The sequence below is a fragment of the Schistocerca cancellata genome, chromosome 3 (genome assembly GCF_023864275.1).
Source record: "Schistocerca cancellata isolate TAMUIC-IGC-003103 chromosome 3, iqSchCanc2.1, whole genome shotgun sequence".
NCBI lineage: Eukaryota > Metazoa > Arthropoda > Insecta > Orthoptera > Acrididae > Schistocerca > Schistocerca cancellata.
The window spans coordinates 714,829,596-714,846,111 of record NC_064628.1 but is presented as its reverse complement, the minus strand read 5'-3'; the positions used below and the strand labels follow the sequence as shown (position 1 = coordinate 714,846,111).

Here is a 16,516-nt window from a genome sequence, read left to right as displayed (position 1 = left end):
TCAAGGTCCCTGGTTCAATACACATAATGTTATCTTCTAGTATCTTGCTCTGGATCATTATGTGATAGAATCCAGTGCCTAAATGTTTACATTTTGTCTCTGGAGTTGCTATACTGAAAGTGTGTGTCTGCTATTATGACAACATATTGCTTCTAACCTTCCTCCTTATTTTGTATGCATTCTTAAAACTGTCAGCAGTTATCATTTTCAATAAACACCAAACATGTGCAGTGGGGCTCTTTTGTTGTAGTGCTAGTAGTAGTAGTAGTAGTAGTAGTAGTGAATGCTGTATCGCAGTCAGACATTGATGTTAAGAATAAGTAAGTGAATAGTTATATCAAATCTAGTAATGAGAGGCAAAACTTGTAATCTCAGTTTTTTTGACCATGTGTTCCCCTGTTTGGTACAGAAGAACATTCAGTAGGACATTGCAGGCTCTCCCATTGCCTTTATATATGTCTTTTTAAGGTTATGTCTGATTGTGCAATGTTGCTAATGATAAATCACATGCTGTTCCACTTATGTTCTGAAGCCAGATGTGAACACACAATTTCTCCTCTTATAAAGAGACGGCAAATAGTATCTCTATTATGAGTATTCCTTGTGGTTTCAGTTATCACTATAGATCCCTTTCAACATCCATGACACTTATCTAAATACAAGGGAATAGAAATATGGCCACATTGGAATACGAGAAAGTGTTAATTGTGCAGTGAACCATTTGTTGCTTTATTTGTTCCAGATGTTTCATCTGTGGATGTTACACTCAGGAAAGTAGTTTCTCTGACCGACCTCACAATATGCCTTGATAAGAGAAATGCTTCAGGGAAGATTGAAATGTACCAGGTAATGACATTTCTATACTATACTATACTGTTCTATACTGTTATTACTATTCTTTATGAAACAACCTTGTAAATGATTTAATATTTTGTTAGTATAAAATATGTGGAACTCTTAACTTCAGTGCTAGAAACAATGTAACTTTACAACAGAAAAGTAATCTTTGTGTATTGTATTGTTTTAATTACCATAGGAAAGTTTCATGGTAAAGAAATGGTTCATGGTAGAACTGACAGACAAATGATTTCCAACAAAAAATGCTGTCAAAGTGTAACTGTACATAAAGCTACAAAATACACATGTAATAGATAGAGGAGAAGGCATACACATGTGTTGAACAAACACATGTGCAACATGCATATTGGACAATGTAGTATATCTGAATGTATATTTTACATATTTTAGAACATATATTAATGAAAAACAAGTAACTTCAAATGATGTGAATGAACCTGTCAGAGTTTTTTTTTTTCTCCTAGTATTTTATGTAAGGCTTCTGATTTTAAAAGCATGAGTCCCAATAAAACATGTTGCAATGCCATGAATATCTGATCTTTCATGTCTCAGTCCTAGCCAAGCTCTCATCTTCAGTTCCACATCCAAATTGTGTTATACGGGACTAATGAAAAATTCAGTCTCCTCCACCCATTCTCTGCAGTGGAAATATTTGTCTGCAATCCATACTGATGACCAAAACTGACCAAATGTCCATATCAGAACTTGCATTATGCAACTAATAACTCCATTCTAATTTTGAGCCTTGCTCAACTAACAGTTGTTGTCAATATAAAAAGCTTCAATCTCGTGCATTGCAACAGACTGAACTATTTCATGTTTTAAAAGGCAGAGATTCAATTTTCTATTTTTTTCTTCTTCTGTGAGCTGTGCTATATTTGTTCCATCTTCAGCAACTGGTAGATAAATGTTGGTTTTCTATCCCAAATAATGTTAAAATTATATTTTGTTGACAATAATTCATATTTTTTGTATTAACTAAGTAATAACTTGTGTGTGTATTATTGATAATGTTCAGGAGCCTCTGCTGTATCGATGTTCCCTGGATATTCGACTGCTTTGCAGTTATCTGTCACCTAAATCAAAACGTGCCAAGGTGACACGAATTGATGTGCATTGTGGCCGCATGGATTTCAGTTTGACAGAACAACAAGTGCCAATGTTGATGCGTTTAGTGCTATTACTTCGTGCACTTCATAGTAGAGAGTTGCAGAGGAGCATGCGCAAGGACAGCAGTACTGGAAGTCATCCAATTGTTGAGGACACAGACCAGGATCTAGGTTAGTAATAAACTTGACGCTTCAATATCATTTATAATGTATGAAACAGGGAAAATGATATGAATAATACTCAGTTGGGTTAAACAAGTAACATTACCAATACTGTGGCAGCATCCACTGAGCTGACAAAAGTATGGGATAACGATATGGGCATATACAGATGGTGGTAGTATGGCATGGCCAGGGTATAAAAGGCCAATTCATTGGCGGAGCTGTCATTTGTACTCAGGTGTTTCATCTGAAAAGGTCTCCAATGTGATTATGTTTGCACGATGGGAATTAACAGACTTTGAATGGGGAATGGTAGTGGAAGCTAGACGCATGGGGCATTCCATTTTGGAAAATGTTAAGGAATTCAGTATTCTGTGATCCATAGTGTCAAGAGTGTGCTGAGAATATCAAATTTCTGGCAGTACATCACATCATGAACAACACAGTGGCTGACGGCCTTCACAGAGTGTTGCGAAATGTGCCATTAATGAGCTGTGACAGCAGACATCCATCGCGAGTGTCTTTGCTAACTGTATGACATCACCTGCAGCGTCTCTACTGGGCTCGTGACCATATCAGTTGGATGCTAGACGACTGGAAAACCATGGCCTGGTCACATGAGTCCCGATATCAGTTGGTAAGAGCTGATGGTAGGATTTGAGTGTGGTGCAAATTGCGAAGCCGTGGACTCAAGTTGTCAACAAGGCACTGTGCAAGCTGTTGGTGGCTCCATGATCGTGTGGACTGTATTTACATGGAGCAGACTGGGTCCTCTGGATCTCTGGCTACTTGGGAACCATTTGCAGCTATCCACATACATCATGTTCCCAAACAGTGATGGAATTTTTGTGGATGACAATGCACCATAACACCGGGCCACAAGTGCTTGTGATTGGTTTAAAGAACCTTCTGGACACTTTGAGCTTTGGCTTGGCCACCCCGATTGCCAGACATGAATCCCATCGAACACTTATGGGTTGCACTGGCAACACTTTCACAATTGTGAACAGCTATAGCAGCAACGTGGCTCAGTATTTTTGTGGGGGACCTCCAACAACTTGTTGAGTCCATGCCAGGTCAAGTTGCTGCACTACGCCGGGCAAAAGGAGGTCCGACATAGTCTGATGATAAAGAAACGTTAATAGAAGCCAAACAGAAAAAGAAGAAGGAGTGAAATGTCATGTTGATGATAAGTATCAAGAGTAACATGTATAAGTCAGCTCTTAAGAGGTGTTTGAATGTTCTATTCTGAGTGAAGAATAATATGTCTCAGAGGAAGATAGTCTCATTAAACCTCTTCATTAAACAAATTAATTGCTGAAGTATTAAATGATGGAAATATCAGTAAGGGAAATGGAATGTTAGGAAACACTTTGTGTTACATTTTTGTGTAGCTCTGTTTCACATCTTTACATGACAGTGTGTTTATTGTTACATTTACTCTTCTTATATTATGGTTCACATTTGGAAAACTGCACTAGAGTACTAGAAGAACCAAAGTTTCATCTCCAGGCAGAATTTTGTTCCAAGCAAGATGTTTGTCCTACATAAGAGAAGTAGTCATGAAATTTAAATGATCAGTTCAAAAAGGGTTATTTGCAAGTTCATCTGCAATTCTGGTAAATGTTGAAATCCAGGAAGCAAAACACAATGGCACAGCCTTTTTACAAAAGTATAGATTGACTGTGCTACTTTGTTCAAGGTCTTGTAAAGATGTGCCAGGGTACTGTGGTGTGAGGATTTCAGTTGGTGCCAGACCTGCAGACATATACCTGGAAATAAAGCAAAAATTATTTGCTGAACTCTGTTTTTTAAGTGGTAATTTAATCTTTATGATAACCTCTCTTATGTATCTGTTCATGGTATACTTTTTTAGCAATATAATAGTAATAAAATAATAATAATAATAATAATAATAATAATAATAATAATAATAATAATAATAATAATAATACAGACCTAGAAGCACTCAATACACTTACACGTTCACAGTGCCACAAATATAGAATACATCACATACATTCAGCAACAGAAAGATTCACATTAAGCAGAAAGGAAGGAGGAAGGGGATTCATCGACATAAAAAACCTACAGTATGGACAGGTAGATAATGTAAGAAAAAATTCTTTCTAGAACGAGCGGAAACTAGCAAAATACACAAAGCAATCACTCATATAAATACATCGACTACAACACTGCAATTTCATAATCACTTCTACAACCCTTTAGATCACATAACATCAACAGATACGAAGAAAGTAAATTGGAAAAAGAAAACACTACATGGCAAGCACCCGTATCATCTAACACAGCCACACATCGATCAAGACGCATCCAACACATGGCTAAGAAAAGGCAATATATAAAGTGAGACGGAAGGATTCAGGATTGCAATACAGGATCAAACAATAAACACCAGATATTACAGCAAGCATATTATTAAAGATCCCAACACCACAACAGATAAATGCAGACTTTGCAAACAACAAATAGAAACAATAGATCACATCACAAGTGGATGTACAATACTAGCAAATACAGAATACCCCAGAAGACATGACAATGTAGCAAAAATAATACATCAACAGCTTGCCTTACAACATAAACTTATAAAACAACACGTTCCCACATACAAGTACACACCACAAAATGTACTGGAGAATGATGAATACAAATTATACTGGAACAGAACCATTATAACAGATAAAACAACACCACATAACAAACCTGACATCATACTCACCAATAAAACGAAGAAATTAACACAACTAATCGAAATATCCATACCCAATACAACAAATATACAGAAGAAAACAGGAGAAAAAATTGAAAAATACATCCAACTGGCTGAGGAAGTCAAGGACATGTGGCATCAGGATAAAGTTGACATTATACCAATTATACTATCAACTACAGGAGTCATACCACACAATATCCACCAGAACATCAATGCAATACAGCTGCATCCAAACTTATATATACAATTACAGAAATCCGTAATTATTGATACATGTTCAATTACCCGAAAGTTCCTAAATGCAATATAACATATACCGTACAGTTAAAAGGAAGTCACGCTCGATCAAGGTCCGCGTCACTGTCCATTTTTGACCAGACATAACGTCTGAGAATAGAAAGAAATAACAGTAATAATAAAACCCGTGGAGGCCCAGGAAAAGAATAGGCCTCTGGTATGTTCTGCCAGTCGTAAAAGGCGACGAAAAGAACAAACCACTAATAGGGCTAACCCCCCTTTTAGTGTGATTACTTGGTTCAGGACAGAACTAAAGAAGCCTCGGACAAGCGCCGTCATGGTCGGGGACGACGCTTGAACCCTATGCCCGCCCACAATGGTAACGACACTGCTAGCCAACTGGGAAATGATTTAAATCCAAATAGAGGTGTTTTGCAGGATATGCTTCCTGCAACCACCCTAGAAGGAAAACAAAGACAGAGGATGAGATGGTCAGATGAAGTTAATCGACACCTCATGTTCTGTTATTACCAAGCAACAAACCTAGGAACCAACACAACTGGATACAGATCACAAGTATAAACAACATTTATTACCAGATACCCGGAATTAAAATTTTTAACAGAACAACGACTAGCTGATCAGATCCATGTAATAATAAAAAATAACAGGATACCCCAGTCAGAATTAGAAAACATCAAACAACAAGTACAACAAATACTGGAAGAAAATAATGTGCAATTAGAAGAAGAAGAAAATACAGTAATGGACTCAAACATCCCAGAGAAAACAAACAAAGAACAAAACGCGTCAATTAAACAATCAGAGGAAAACGAAATCTTAAGACAGCCACCAGAACAAGCACAAATAGAACACGAAGTGACACACATGTTAGATATAGAAGAAAAATTTCAGCTGACATATATAGAATACAAAGACACAAATACAGACATTAGACCATTCTTGCATAGACCACCAAATAACCCACAAGTCGAAACAACAATAACAACTATCAACACAATCATACACAACAATATAAATGAAAACACAACTATGGAAGAGTTACAACTACTGGTTTATGTAGGAGGACTCACTACACTAAATATGCACACTAGGCAGAGATCAGAACCAACTGACACACAGAAGAAACCCACAAAACCAGCATGGCAACACAGGCTACAGATCAGAATAGAAAAACTGAGAAAAGACATCGGACAGCTAACACAATGTATAAGAAATGAAATATCAGAAAAAAAACGAAAAAGGTTAGGTAAAATCTCACAACAAAAAGCAATAGACAATTAGATGAAAAGAAGCAGAAATTACAAGCATTGGCCAAACAACTTAGAAGATACAAAAAAAGTGAAAATAGAAGGAAACAAAACCAAACATTCAACACAAACCAAAAGAGATTTTACCAAACAATAGACAACACACACATTAAAATAGACAATCCACCAAACGTAACAGACATGGAACACTTCTGGAGCAACATATGGTCAAACCCGGTACAACATAACAGGCATGCACGGTGGATACAAGCAGAAACAGACTCATACAAGATGATACCACAAATGCCTGAAGTGATAATTTTGCAACATGAAGTCACCCGAGCAATTAATTCTACGCACAATTGGAAAGCCCCTGGAAATGATAAAATAGCAAATTTCTGGCTAAAGAAGTTCACCTCAACACATTCACATCTAACTAAATTATTTAACAGTTACATTGCAGACCCATACACATTCCCTGATACACTTGCACATGGAATAACCTATCTGAAACCTAAAGATCAAGCAGACACAGCAAACCCAGCTAAATATCGCCCCATAACATGCCTACCAACAATATACAAAATATTAACTTCAGTCATCACACAGAAATTAATGACACATACAACACAGAACAAAATTATAAATGAAGAACAAAAAGGCAGCTGCAAAGGAGCACGAGGATGTAAAGAGCAACTGATAATAGATACAGAGGTGACATGTCAAGCTAAAACTAAACAAAGGTCGCTACACTACGCATACATTGATTACCAAAAAGCTTTTGATAGTGTACCCCACTCATGGTTACTACAGATATTGGAAATATACAAAGTAGATCCTAAATTGATACAGTTCCTAAACATAGTAATGAAAAACTGGAAAACCACACTTAATATCCAAACAAATTCAGATAATATCACATCACAGCCAATACAGATTAAGTGTGGAATATACCAAGGAGACTCATTAAGTCCTTTCTGGTTCTGTCTTGCTCTGAACCCACTATCCAACATGCTAAATAATACAAATTATGGATATAATATTACTGGAACATACCCACACAAAATCACACATTTGCTATACATGGATGATCTAAAACTACTGGCAGCAACAAATCAACAACTCAACCAATTACTAAAGATAACAGAAGTATTCAGCAATGATATAAATATGGCTTTTGGAACAGACAAATGTAAGAAAAATAGCATAGTCAAGGGAAAACACACTAAACAAGAAGATTACATATTGGATAACCACAGCGACTGCATAGAAGCGATGGAAAAAACAGATGCCAATAAATATCTAGGATACAGACAAAAAATAGGAATAGATAATACAAATATTAAAGAAGAACTAAAAGAAAAATATAGACAAAGACTAACAAAAATACTGAAAACAGAATTGACAGCAAGAAACAAGACAAAAGCTATAAATACTTATGCTATACCAGTATTGACCTACTCATTTGGAGTAGTGAAATGGAGTGACACAGACCTAGAAGCACTCAATACACTTACACGATCACAATGCCACAAATATAGAATACATCACATACATTCAGCAACAGAAAGATTCACATTAAGCAGAAAGGAAGGTGGAAGGGGATTTATAGATATAAAAAACCTACATTATGGACAGGTAGACAATTTAAGAAAATTCTTTCTAGAACGAGCAGAAACTAGCAAAATACACAAAGCAATCACTCATATAAATACATCAGCTACACCATTGCAATTTCATAACCACTTCTACAACCCTTTAGATCACATAACATCAACAGATACAAAGAAAGTAAATTGGAAAAAGGAAACACTACATAGCAAGCACCCGTATCATCTGACACAGCCACACATAGATGAAGACGCATCCAACACATGGCTAAGAAAAGGCAATATATACAGTGAGATGGAAGGATTCATGAATGCAATACAGGATCAAACAATAAACACCAGATATTACAGCAAGCGTATTATTAAAGATCCCAATACCACAACAGATAAATGCAGACTTTGCAAACAACAAATAGAAACAGTAGATCACATCACAAGCGGATGTACAATACTAGCAAATACAGAATACCCCAGAAGACATGACAATGTAGCAAAAATAATACATCAACAACTTGCCATAAAACATAAACTAATAAAACAACACGTTCCCACATACAAGTACACACCACAAAATGTACTGGAGAATGATGAATACAAATTATACTGGAACAGAACGATTATAACAGATAAAACAACACCACATAACAAACCTGACATCATACTCACCAATAAAAAGAAGAAATTAACACAACTAATTGAAATATCCATACCCAACACAACAAATATTCAGAAGAAAACAGGAGAAAAAATTGAAAAATACATCCAACTGGCTGAGGAAGTCAAGGACATGTGGCATCAGGATAAAGTTGACATTATACCAATTATACTATCAACTACAGGAGTCATACCTCACAATATCCACCAGTACATCAATGCAATACAGCTACATCCAAACTTATATATACAATTACAGAAATCCGTAATTATTGATACATGTTCAGTTACCCGAAAGTTCCTAAATGCAATATAACATATACCGTACAGTTAAAAGGAAGTCACGCTCGATCAAGGTCCGCGTCACTGTCCATTTTTGACCAGACATAACGTCTGAGAATAGAAAGAAATAATAGTAATAATAAAACCCGTGGAGGCCCAGGAAAAGAATAGGCCTCTGGTATGTTCTGCCAGTCGTAAAAGGCGACGAAAAGAACAAACCACTAATAGGGCTAACCCCCCTTTTAGTGTGATTACTTGGTTCAGGACAGAACTAAAGAAGCCTCGGACAAGCGCCGTCATGGTCGGGGACGACGCTTGAACCCTATGCCCGCCCACAATGGTAACGACACTGCTAGCCAACTGGGAAATGATTTAAATCCAAATAGAGGTGTTTTGCAGGATATGCTTCCTGCAACCACCCTAGAAGGAAAACAAAGACAGAGGATGAGATGGTCAGATGAAGTTAATCGACACCTCATGTTCTGTTATTACCAAGCAACAAACCTAGGAACCAACACAACTGGATACAGATCACAAGTATAAACAACATTTATTACCAGATACCCGGAATTAAAATTTTTAACAGAACAACGACTAGCTGATCAGATCCATGTAATAATAAAAAATAACAGGATACCCCAGTCAGAATTAGAAAACATCAAACAACAAGTACAACAAATACTGGAAGAAAATAATGTGCAATTAGAAGAAGAAGAAAATACAGTAATGGACTCAAACATCCCAGAGAAAACAAACAAAGAACAAAACGCGTCAATTAAACAATCAGAGGAAAACGAAATCTTAAGACAGCCACCAGAACAAGCACAAATAGAACACGAAGTGACACACATGTTAGATATAGAAGAAAAATTTCAGCTGACATATATAGAATACAAAGACACAAATACAGACATTAGACCATTCTTGCATAGACCACCAAATAACCCACAAGTCGAAACAACAATAACAACTATCAACACAATCATACACAACAATATAAATGAAAACACAACTATGGAAGAGTTACAACTACTGGTTTATGTAGGAGGACTCACTACACTAAATATGCACACTAGGCAGAGATCAGAACCAACTAACACACAGAAGAAATCCACAAAACCAGCATGGCAACACAGGCTACAGATCAGAATAGAAAAACTGAGAAAAGACATCGGACAGCTAACACAATGTATAAGAAATGAAATATCAGAAAAAAAACGAAAAAGGTTAGGTAAAATCTCACAACAAAAAGCAATAGACAATTAGATGAAAAGAAGCAGAAATTACAAGCATTGGCCAAACGACTTAGAAGATACAAAAAAAGTGAAAATAGATTTTACAAAACCAAACATTCAACACAAACCAAAAGAGATTTTACCAAACAATAGACAACACACACATTAAAATAGACAATCCACCAAACGTAACAGACATGGAACACTTCTGGAGCAACATATGGTCAAACCCGGTACAACATAACAGGCATGCACGGTGGATACAAGCAGAAACAGACTCATACAAGATGATACCACAAATGCCTGAAGTGATAATTTTGCAACATGAAGTCACCCGAGCAATTAATTCTACGCACAATTGGAAAGCCCCTGGAAATGATAAAATAGCAAATTACTGGCTAAAGAAGTTCACCTCAACACATTCACATCTAACTAAATTATTTAACAGTTACATTGCAGACCCATACACATTCCCTGATACACTTGCACATGGAATAACCTATCTGAAACCTAAAGATCAAGCAGACACAGCAAACCCAGCTAAATATCGCCCCATAACATGCCTACCAACAATATACAAAATATTAACTTCAGTCATCACACAGAAATTAATGACACATACAACACAGAACAAAATTATAAATGAAGAACAAAAAGGCTGCTGCAAAGGAGCACGGGGATGTAAAGAGCAACTGATAATAGATACAGAGGTGACATGTCAAGCTAAAACTAAACAAAGGTCGCTACACTACGCATACATTGATTACCAAAAAGCTTTTGATAGTGTACCCCACTCATGGTTACTACAGATATTGGAAATATACAAAGTAGATCCTAAATTGATACAGTTCCTAAACATAGTAATGAAAAACTGGAAAACCACACTTAATATCCAAACAAATTCAGATAATATCACATCACAGCCAATACAGATTAAGTGTGGAATATACCAAGGAGACTCATTAAGTCCTTTCTGGTTCTGTCTTGCTCTGAACCCACTATCCAACATGCTAAATAATACAAATTATGGATATAATATTACTGGAACATACCCACACAAAATCACACATTTGCTATACATGGATGATCCAAAACTACTGGCAGCAACCAATCAACAACTCAATCAATTAGTAAAGATAACAGAAGTATTCAGCAATGACATAAATATGGCTTTTGGAACAGACAAATGTAAGAAAAATAGCATAGTCAAGGGAAAACACACTAAACAAGAAGATTACATATTGAATAACCACAGTGACCCCATAGAAGCGATGGAAAAAACAGATGCCTATAAATATCTAGGATACAGACAAAAAATAGGAATAGATAATACAAATATTAAAGAAGAACTAAAAGAAAAATATAGACAAAGACTAACAAAAATACTGAAAACAGAATTGACAGCAAGAAACAAGACAAAAGCTATAAATACTTATGCTATACCAATATTGACCTACTCATTTAGAGTAGTGAAATGGAGTAACACAGACCTAGAAGCAATCAATACACTTACACGTTCACAATGCCACAAATATAGAATACATCACATACATTCAGCAACAGAAAGATTCACATTAAGCAGAAAGGAAGGAGGAAGGGGATTCATCGACATAAAAAACCTACATTATTGACAGGTAGACAATTTAAGAAAATTCTTTCTAGAACGAGCAGAAACTAGCAAAATACACAAAGCAATCACTCATATAAATACATTGGCTACACCACTGCAGTTTCATAACCTCTTCTGCAACCCTTTAGATCACATAACATCAACAGATATAAAGAAAGTAAATTGGAAAAAGAAAACACTACATGGCAAACACCCGTATCATCTAACACAGCCACACATCGATCAAGACGCATCCAACACATGGCTAAGAAAAGGCAATATATACAGTGAGACGGAAGGATTCATGATTGCAATACAGGATCAAACAATAAACACCAGATATTACAGCAAGCATATTATTAAAGATCCCAAAACCACAACAGATAAATGCAGACTTTGCAAACAACAAATAGCAACAGTAGATCACATCACAAGTGGATGTACAATACTAGCAAATACAGAATATCCCAGAAGACATGACAATGTAGCAAAAATAATACATCAACAACTTGCCATAAAACATAAACTAATAAAACAACACGTTCCCACATACAAGTATGCACCACAAAATGTACTGGAGAATGATGAATACAAATTATACTGGAACAGAACCAAAACAACACCACATAACAAACCTGACATCATACTCACCAATAAAAACAAGAAATTAACACAACTAATCAAAATATCTATACCCAATACAACAAATATACAAAAAAAAACAGGAGAAAAAATTGAAAAATACATCCAAGTGGCTGAGGAAGTCAAGGACATGTGGCATCAGGATAAAGTTGACATTATAACGATTATACTATCAACTACGGGAGTCATACCACACAATATCCACCAGTACATCAATGCAATGCAGCTACATCCAAACATATATATACAACTACAGAAATTCGTAATTATTGATACATGTTCAATAACCCGAAAGCTCCTAAATGCAATATAACATGTACCGTACAGTTAAAAGGAAGTGACGCTTGATCAAGGTCCGCGTCACTTTTCATTTTGACCAGACCTAACGTCTGAGAAAAGAAAGAAATAATAATCATAATAATATGGGCATCCTTTACACCAAATTATATACCATTTCTTATTATTATTTTAAATCTGTGAAGAATGGTGTACTTAGAGGTGTTTTTATCATTTAATGGTACTCCATGAATATGCCATGAGTGTAATAGTGAGTGACTTAGTTAGTTACTTTATTGGATAGATAAAAAATCAATTCACCAAGTGACGGTAAAACCCACACATAAGAGACTGTTGTAATTGGCAAGTTTTTGCAGTCAGCGGCTCCATCTTCAGGCAGAAGGGTTAGCGAGGAAGGAAGAAGGGTGAAGGAAAAGGACTGGAGAGGTCTGGCAAATGGGTTAGATTTCAGGAAAGTCACCCAGAACCACAGGTCAGGGGAGACTTACTGTACGGGATGAGAAGGAAAGACTGATGCACCACTGGCTGTGAAAGCTTGCCAATTACAACAATCTCTTATGTGTACATTCTGCTGCCACTTGGTAAGTAGATTTTTGATCTATCCAATTAAATAATTTTGTCAGTAATTGATTGTTTTCATTATTACTTAGTTACTTTCATATACCATGGATTGCGTTCTTTGTATCTCAACATAATGTGATTTATGTCAAACTGGTTGACAAAAATAATATATTTCTGCAAGGGAAATATGGCTCCGTGCTGGTTTGAATGAATGGTTACAAGGTTACAAATCACTATGTGTGTGTCCCCTCCTAATACACATAAATAAAATGGAGTAGAAGGATTTGCCAAGTAAAGAACTTTCAGTTTCTTTTAAACTTGTTCTTATTGTCCATCAGCATTTTAAAATCCCAAGGGAGTGGCTGTACATATTTATTTGACTGTTTCTGGTTAAGAATCACACTAAGCCATGAATAATGAAGGTCAGTTTTATTCCTGGTGTTATGTTTATAACACTCGTGGTTTCATTCCTGAATGGTTATTAAGAAGTGACTTCATAAGGGTCTACTGTACTGCGAAACTGTTGTTAATGATGGATAGTTATCTATAAGAGGCTGAGGATGAATGGCATATAAAAATTCTTGTTATCGGTGATGATGATGATGATGATGATGATGATGATTGTATTAAGGATAAATGTGCCTTTCTTCTCGTTCCATGAAATTTGGGAAACGGGAGGGAGGTACTAGCAGAAGTGACCCTTTGTGGATGGATTGTGAGTTCTGCCTGAATAGTTCACTTGGTAAGAGTAATGCCTGAAAAAGTCAAGGCTCTGGCTTTGAGTCCCAGTTCAGCACTTAGTTTTAATGTGTCACGAAGTTTCAAAAGAAATATGATGTGTATATGCAGACTGAAGCAACAAATGAAAGTTTGCACCAAGGCCAAAATTCGAACCCAGGTCTTTTGCACATGTGCTAATCACTACGCCACACTGTCACAGTGACATTGTACAACTGCACCGTCTACCGTAGCATGCCTTCTTCCTCAATCCAAATTCTCATTCATGACTCTGCTCACCTGGTATGCCCCCTAAACTTGAACATCGTGGTGCATGGAAATTTGGATTGAGGAGGTAGGCATGCTGGGGTAAGAAACTTCGTGGCAGATTAACACTGTGTGCCGGACCGAGACTCGAACTCAGGACCTTTGCCTTTTGCGGGCAAGTGCTCTACTAACTGAGCTGCCCAAGTTGGTAGAGCACTTGCCTGCGAAAGGCAAAGGTCCCGAGTTCGAGTCTCGGTCCGGCACACAGTTTTAATCTGCCAGGAAGTTTCATATCAGCACATACTCCGCTGCAGAGTGAAAATCTCATTCTACATGCTGGGGTAGTTCGCATAGTTGTACAAAGCCACTGTGCCAGGGTGAAATAATTGTTAGCCCATCTGCCTAGTGAGCAAGAGACCTGGGCTAGAATCCCCACCTTGGTACAAATTTTCATTTGCGCTTCTGTCTGCGTGCATTCATCATAGATGTTTGATACTTTAAAGGGTCTGTGGAACTATATACTTTCACCACTGTATTCCATTTGATATCATTTAACTTCCTTCCAAACTCTACTGTGCTGCTAGATGAAATTTGAAAAATGAGAATTTAGAACTAGAAGAGAGATTGTAAGCAGGTCAGTGTTTAGTGGAAAATCATAAATGAGCCAAAAGAGTAAGTACAGTCCAATTGTAAAGAGGAATAATTAAATAAATGAAATGAGTAGGTAAGGCAAGGTAAACAATCAATAAAAGAAAGAAGAATAACAAGAGTGAAAAAATTACTGTATATTGAGCTGAGATTGGTGGTGAAATGGAAGCTCATATTCTGAGGAACGAGCGTTGAGGAAGGGGAGTCCAGGTGGTTTATGTGCTAAACAGGCATCAGGCTCACAACTGTTGTGTTGAAGAGTGTTCACCCTACTTATTATTCTCCACATACTGTCTTGATTAGCTTTAACTGCTGCTAACTTCCACCCCTCCAAACAATTTTTGCAACTGATCAGATGCTACACTACAAATAGACAAAAATTTATTGTGGCAATACATGATTACATGTTGCAGATTTCACTCAGCATCCAAATAGTTGTGACGTTAGTGCCAAATTAACTACACATGCCATCTATTTTTTTCCTCTAGAACTTCATAGATGAGGGGTTGCTCTAAGGCACTTTAAGCCTTTTCATATACCGTTAAGATTCCAACCATTTCCAGCTATTTCCCCCTTTTCTGGTAGGAGCCCCTGATTCTAATAAATAGCAATTTTACAGCTATCTACATGTTTCCATATGCTGATTTTAGTATAAAAAGGATAGATTGTTACTCACCACACAGCAGAGATGCATAGTCGCAGATAGGCACAAGAAAGTTTTCGGCCAAAAATTCTTCTTCCTAATAAGACAACACGTATGCACATATCCACGCAAATGCAACTGACACACATATGACCACTGTCTCTGGCTGCCAAGGCTAGACCCCATAATGGCTGAGGCTGAAGGGATAATAGTTGGGCTTGTCTAGACTAGAGTAGACTGTCCTCAAAAGTCAGAACAGTGGTCATGTGTGTATGAGTTGCGTTTGCGTGAATGTATGTGTGCACATGTTATCTAATTCAGAAGAAGGCCTTTTGGTCAAAAGGGTTCTGTTCTAACAGTCTTTTTGTTATGTCTCTCCGTGACTCAACATCTCCACTATACAGTGAATAGCAGTCTATCCTTTTCATAATATTGTCATTATTCCCCCTGGATTTTCCTTTGTTTTGATATGCTATTGGTTGTGCTGCAGATTTTTCTTTGCTGATAATACTAATTTAGAACATATTTCTAGATGGTGATGAAGATGATAATGGAGGTGATGATGAAGAAAAAGCAGAAGAATCATGGGCTGGCTGGGCTTTGAGCTTTGTTCCTTCACTATACCCAGCACATGGAACAGAGGAGTGGGAAAATGACCAATACATTCCAGTACCTGGTCCTACAATGCACGCTGGTTTTTATATGGAGCAGGCTTCAGTTTCGTTGAAGGTACTGTGTAGTTGAATCTGCTCTCTGCAAGCTATGTTATGGTTTGTGACAGAAGGTATTTTGCGTACCAGTATCTTTTATTCCCAATCACTAACGGCACATAGAAAGAATGACTGCTGGTAGGTCTACATATGACCTGGAACGTTTGTGATTTTACCATTGTGGTCATTTTGCAAGATGTTTGTAGGAGGAAGTACGAGGGTGAGTCAAATGAAAACGTTAAATTTGTAATTTCACGCCGTTATCCT

The 16,516-nt window shown here is 36.9% G+C and overlaps 1 protein-coding gene across 1 annotated transcript in view; it reads left to right on the top strand.

Annotated features, from left to right (window-relative positions):
* Positions 1–16,516, top strand: part of LOC126176534 (intermembrane lipid transfer protein VPS13B) — a 238,167-nt gene that overhangs the window by 45,755 nt on the left and 175,896 nt on the right. Inside the window, exons 6-8 of the mRNA XM_049923691.1 lie at positions 743–846; positions 1,877–2,138; positions 16,072–16,268. Coding sequence (XP_049779648.1) covers positions 743–846; positions 1,877–2,138; positions 16,072–16,268 — 563 coding nt within the window. The remainder of the gene's footprint in view (positions 1–742; positions 847–1,876; positions 2,139–16,071; positions 16,269–16,516) is intronic.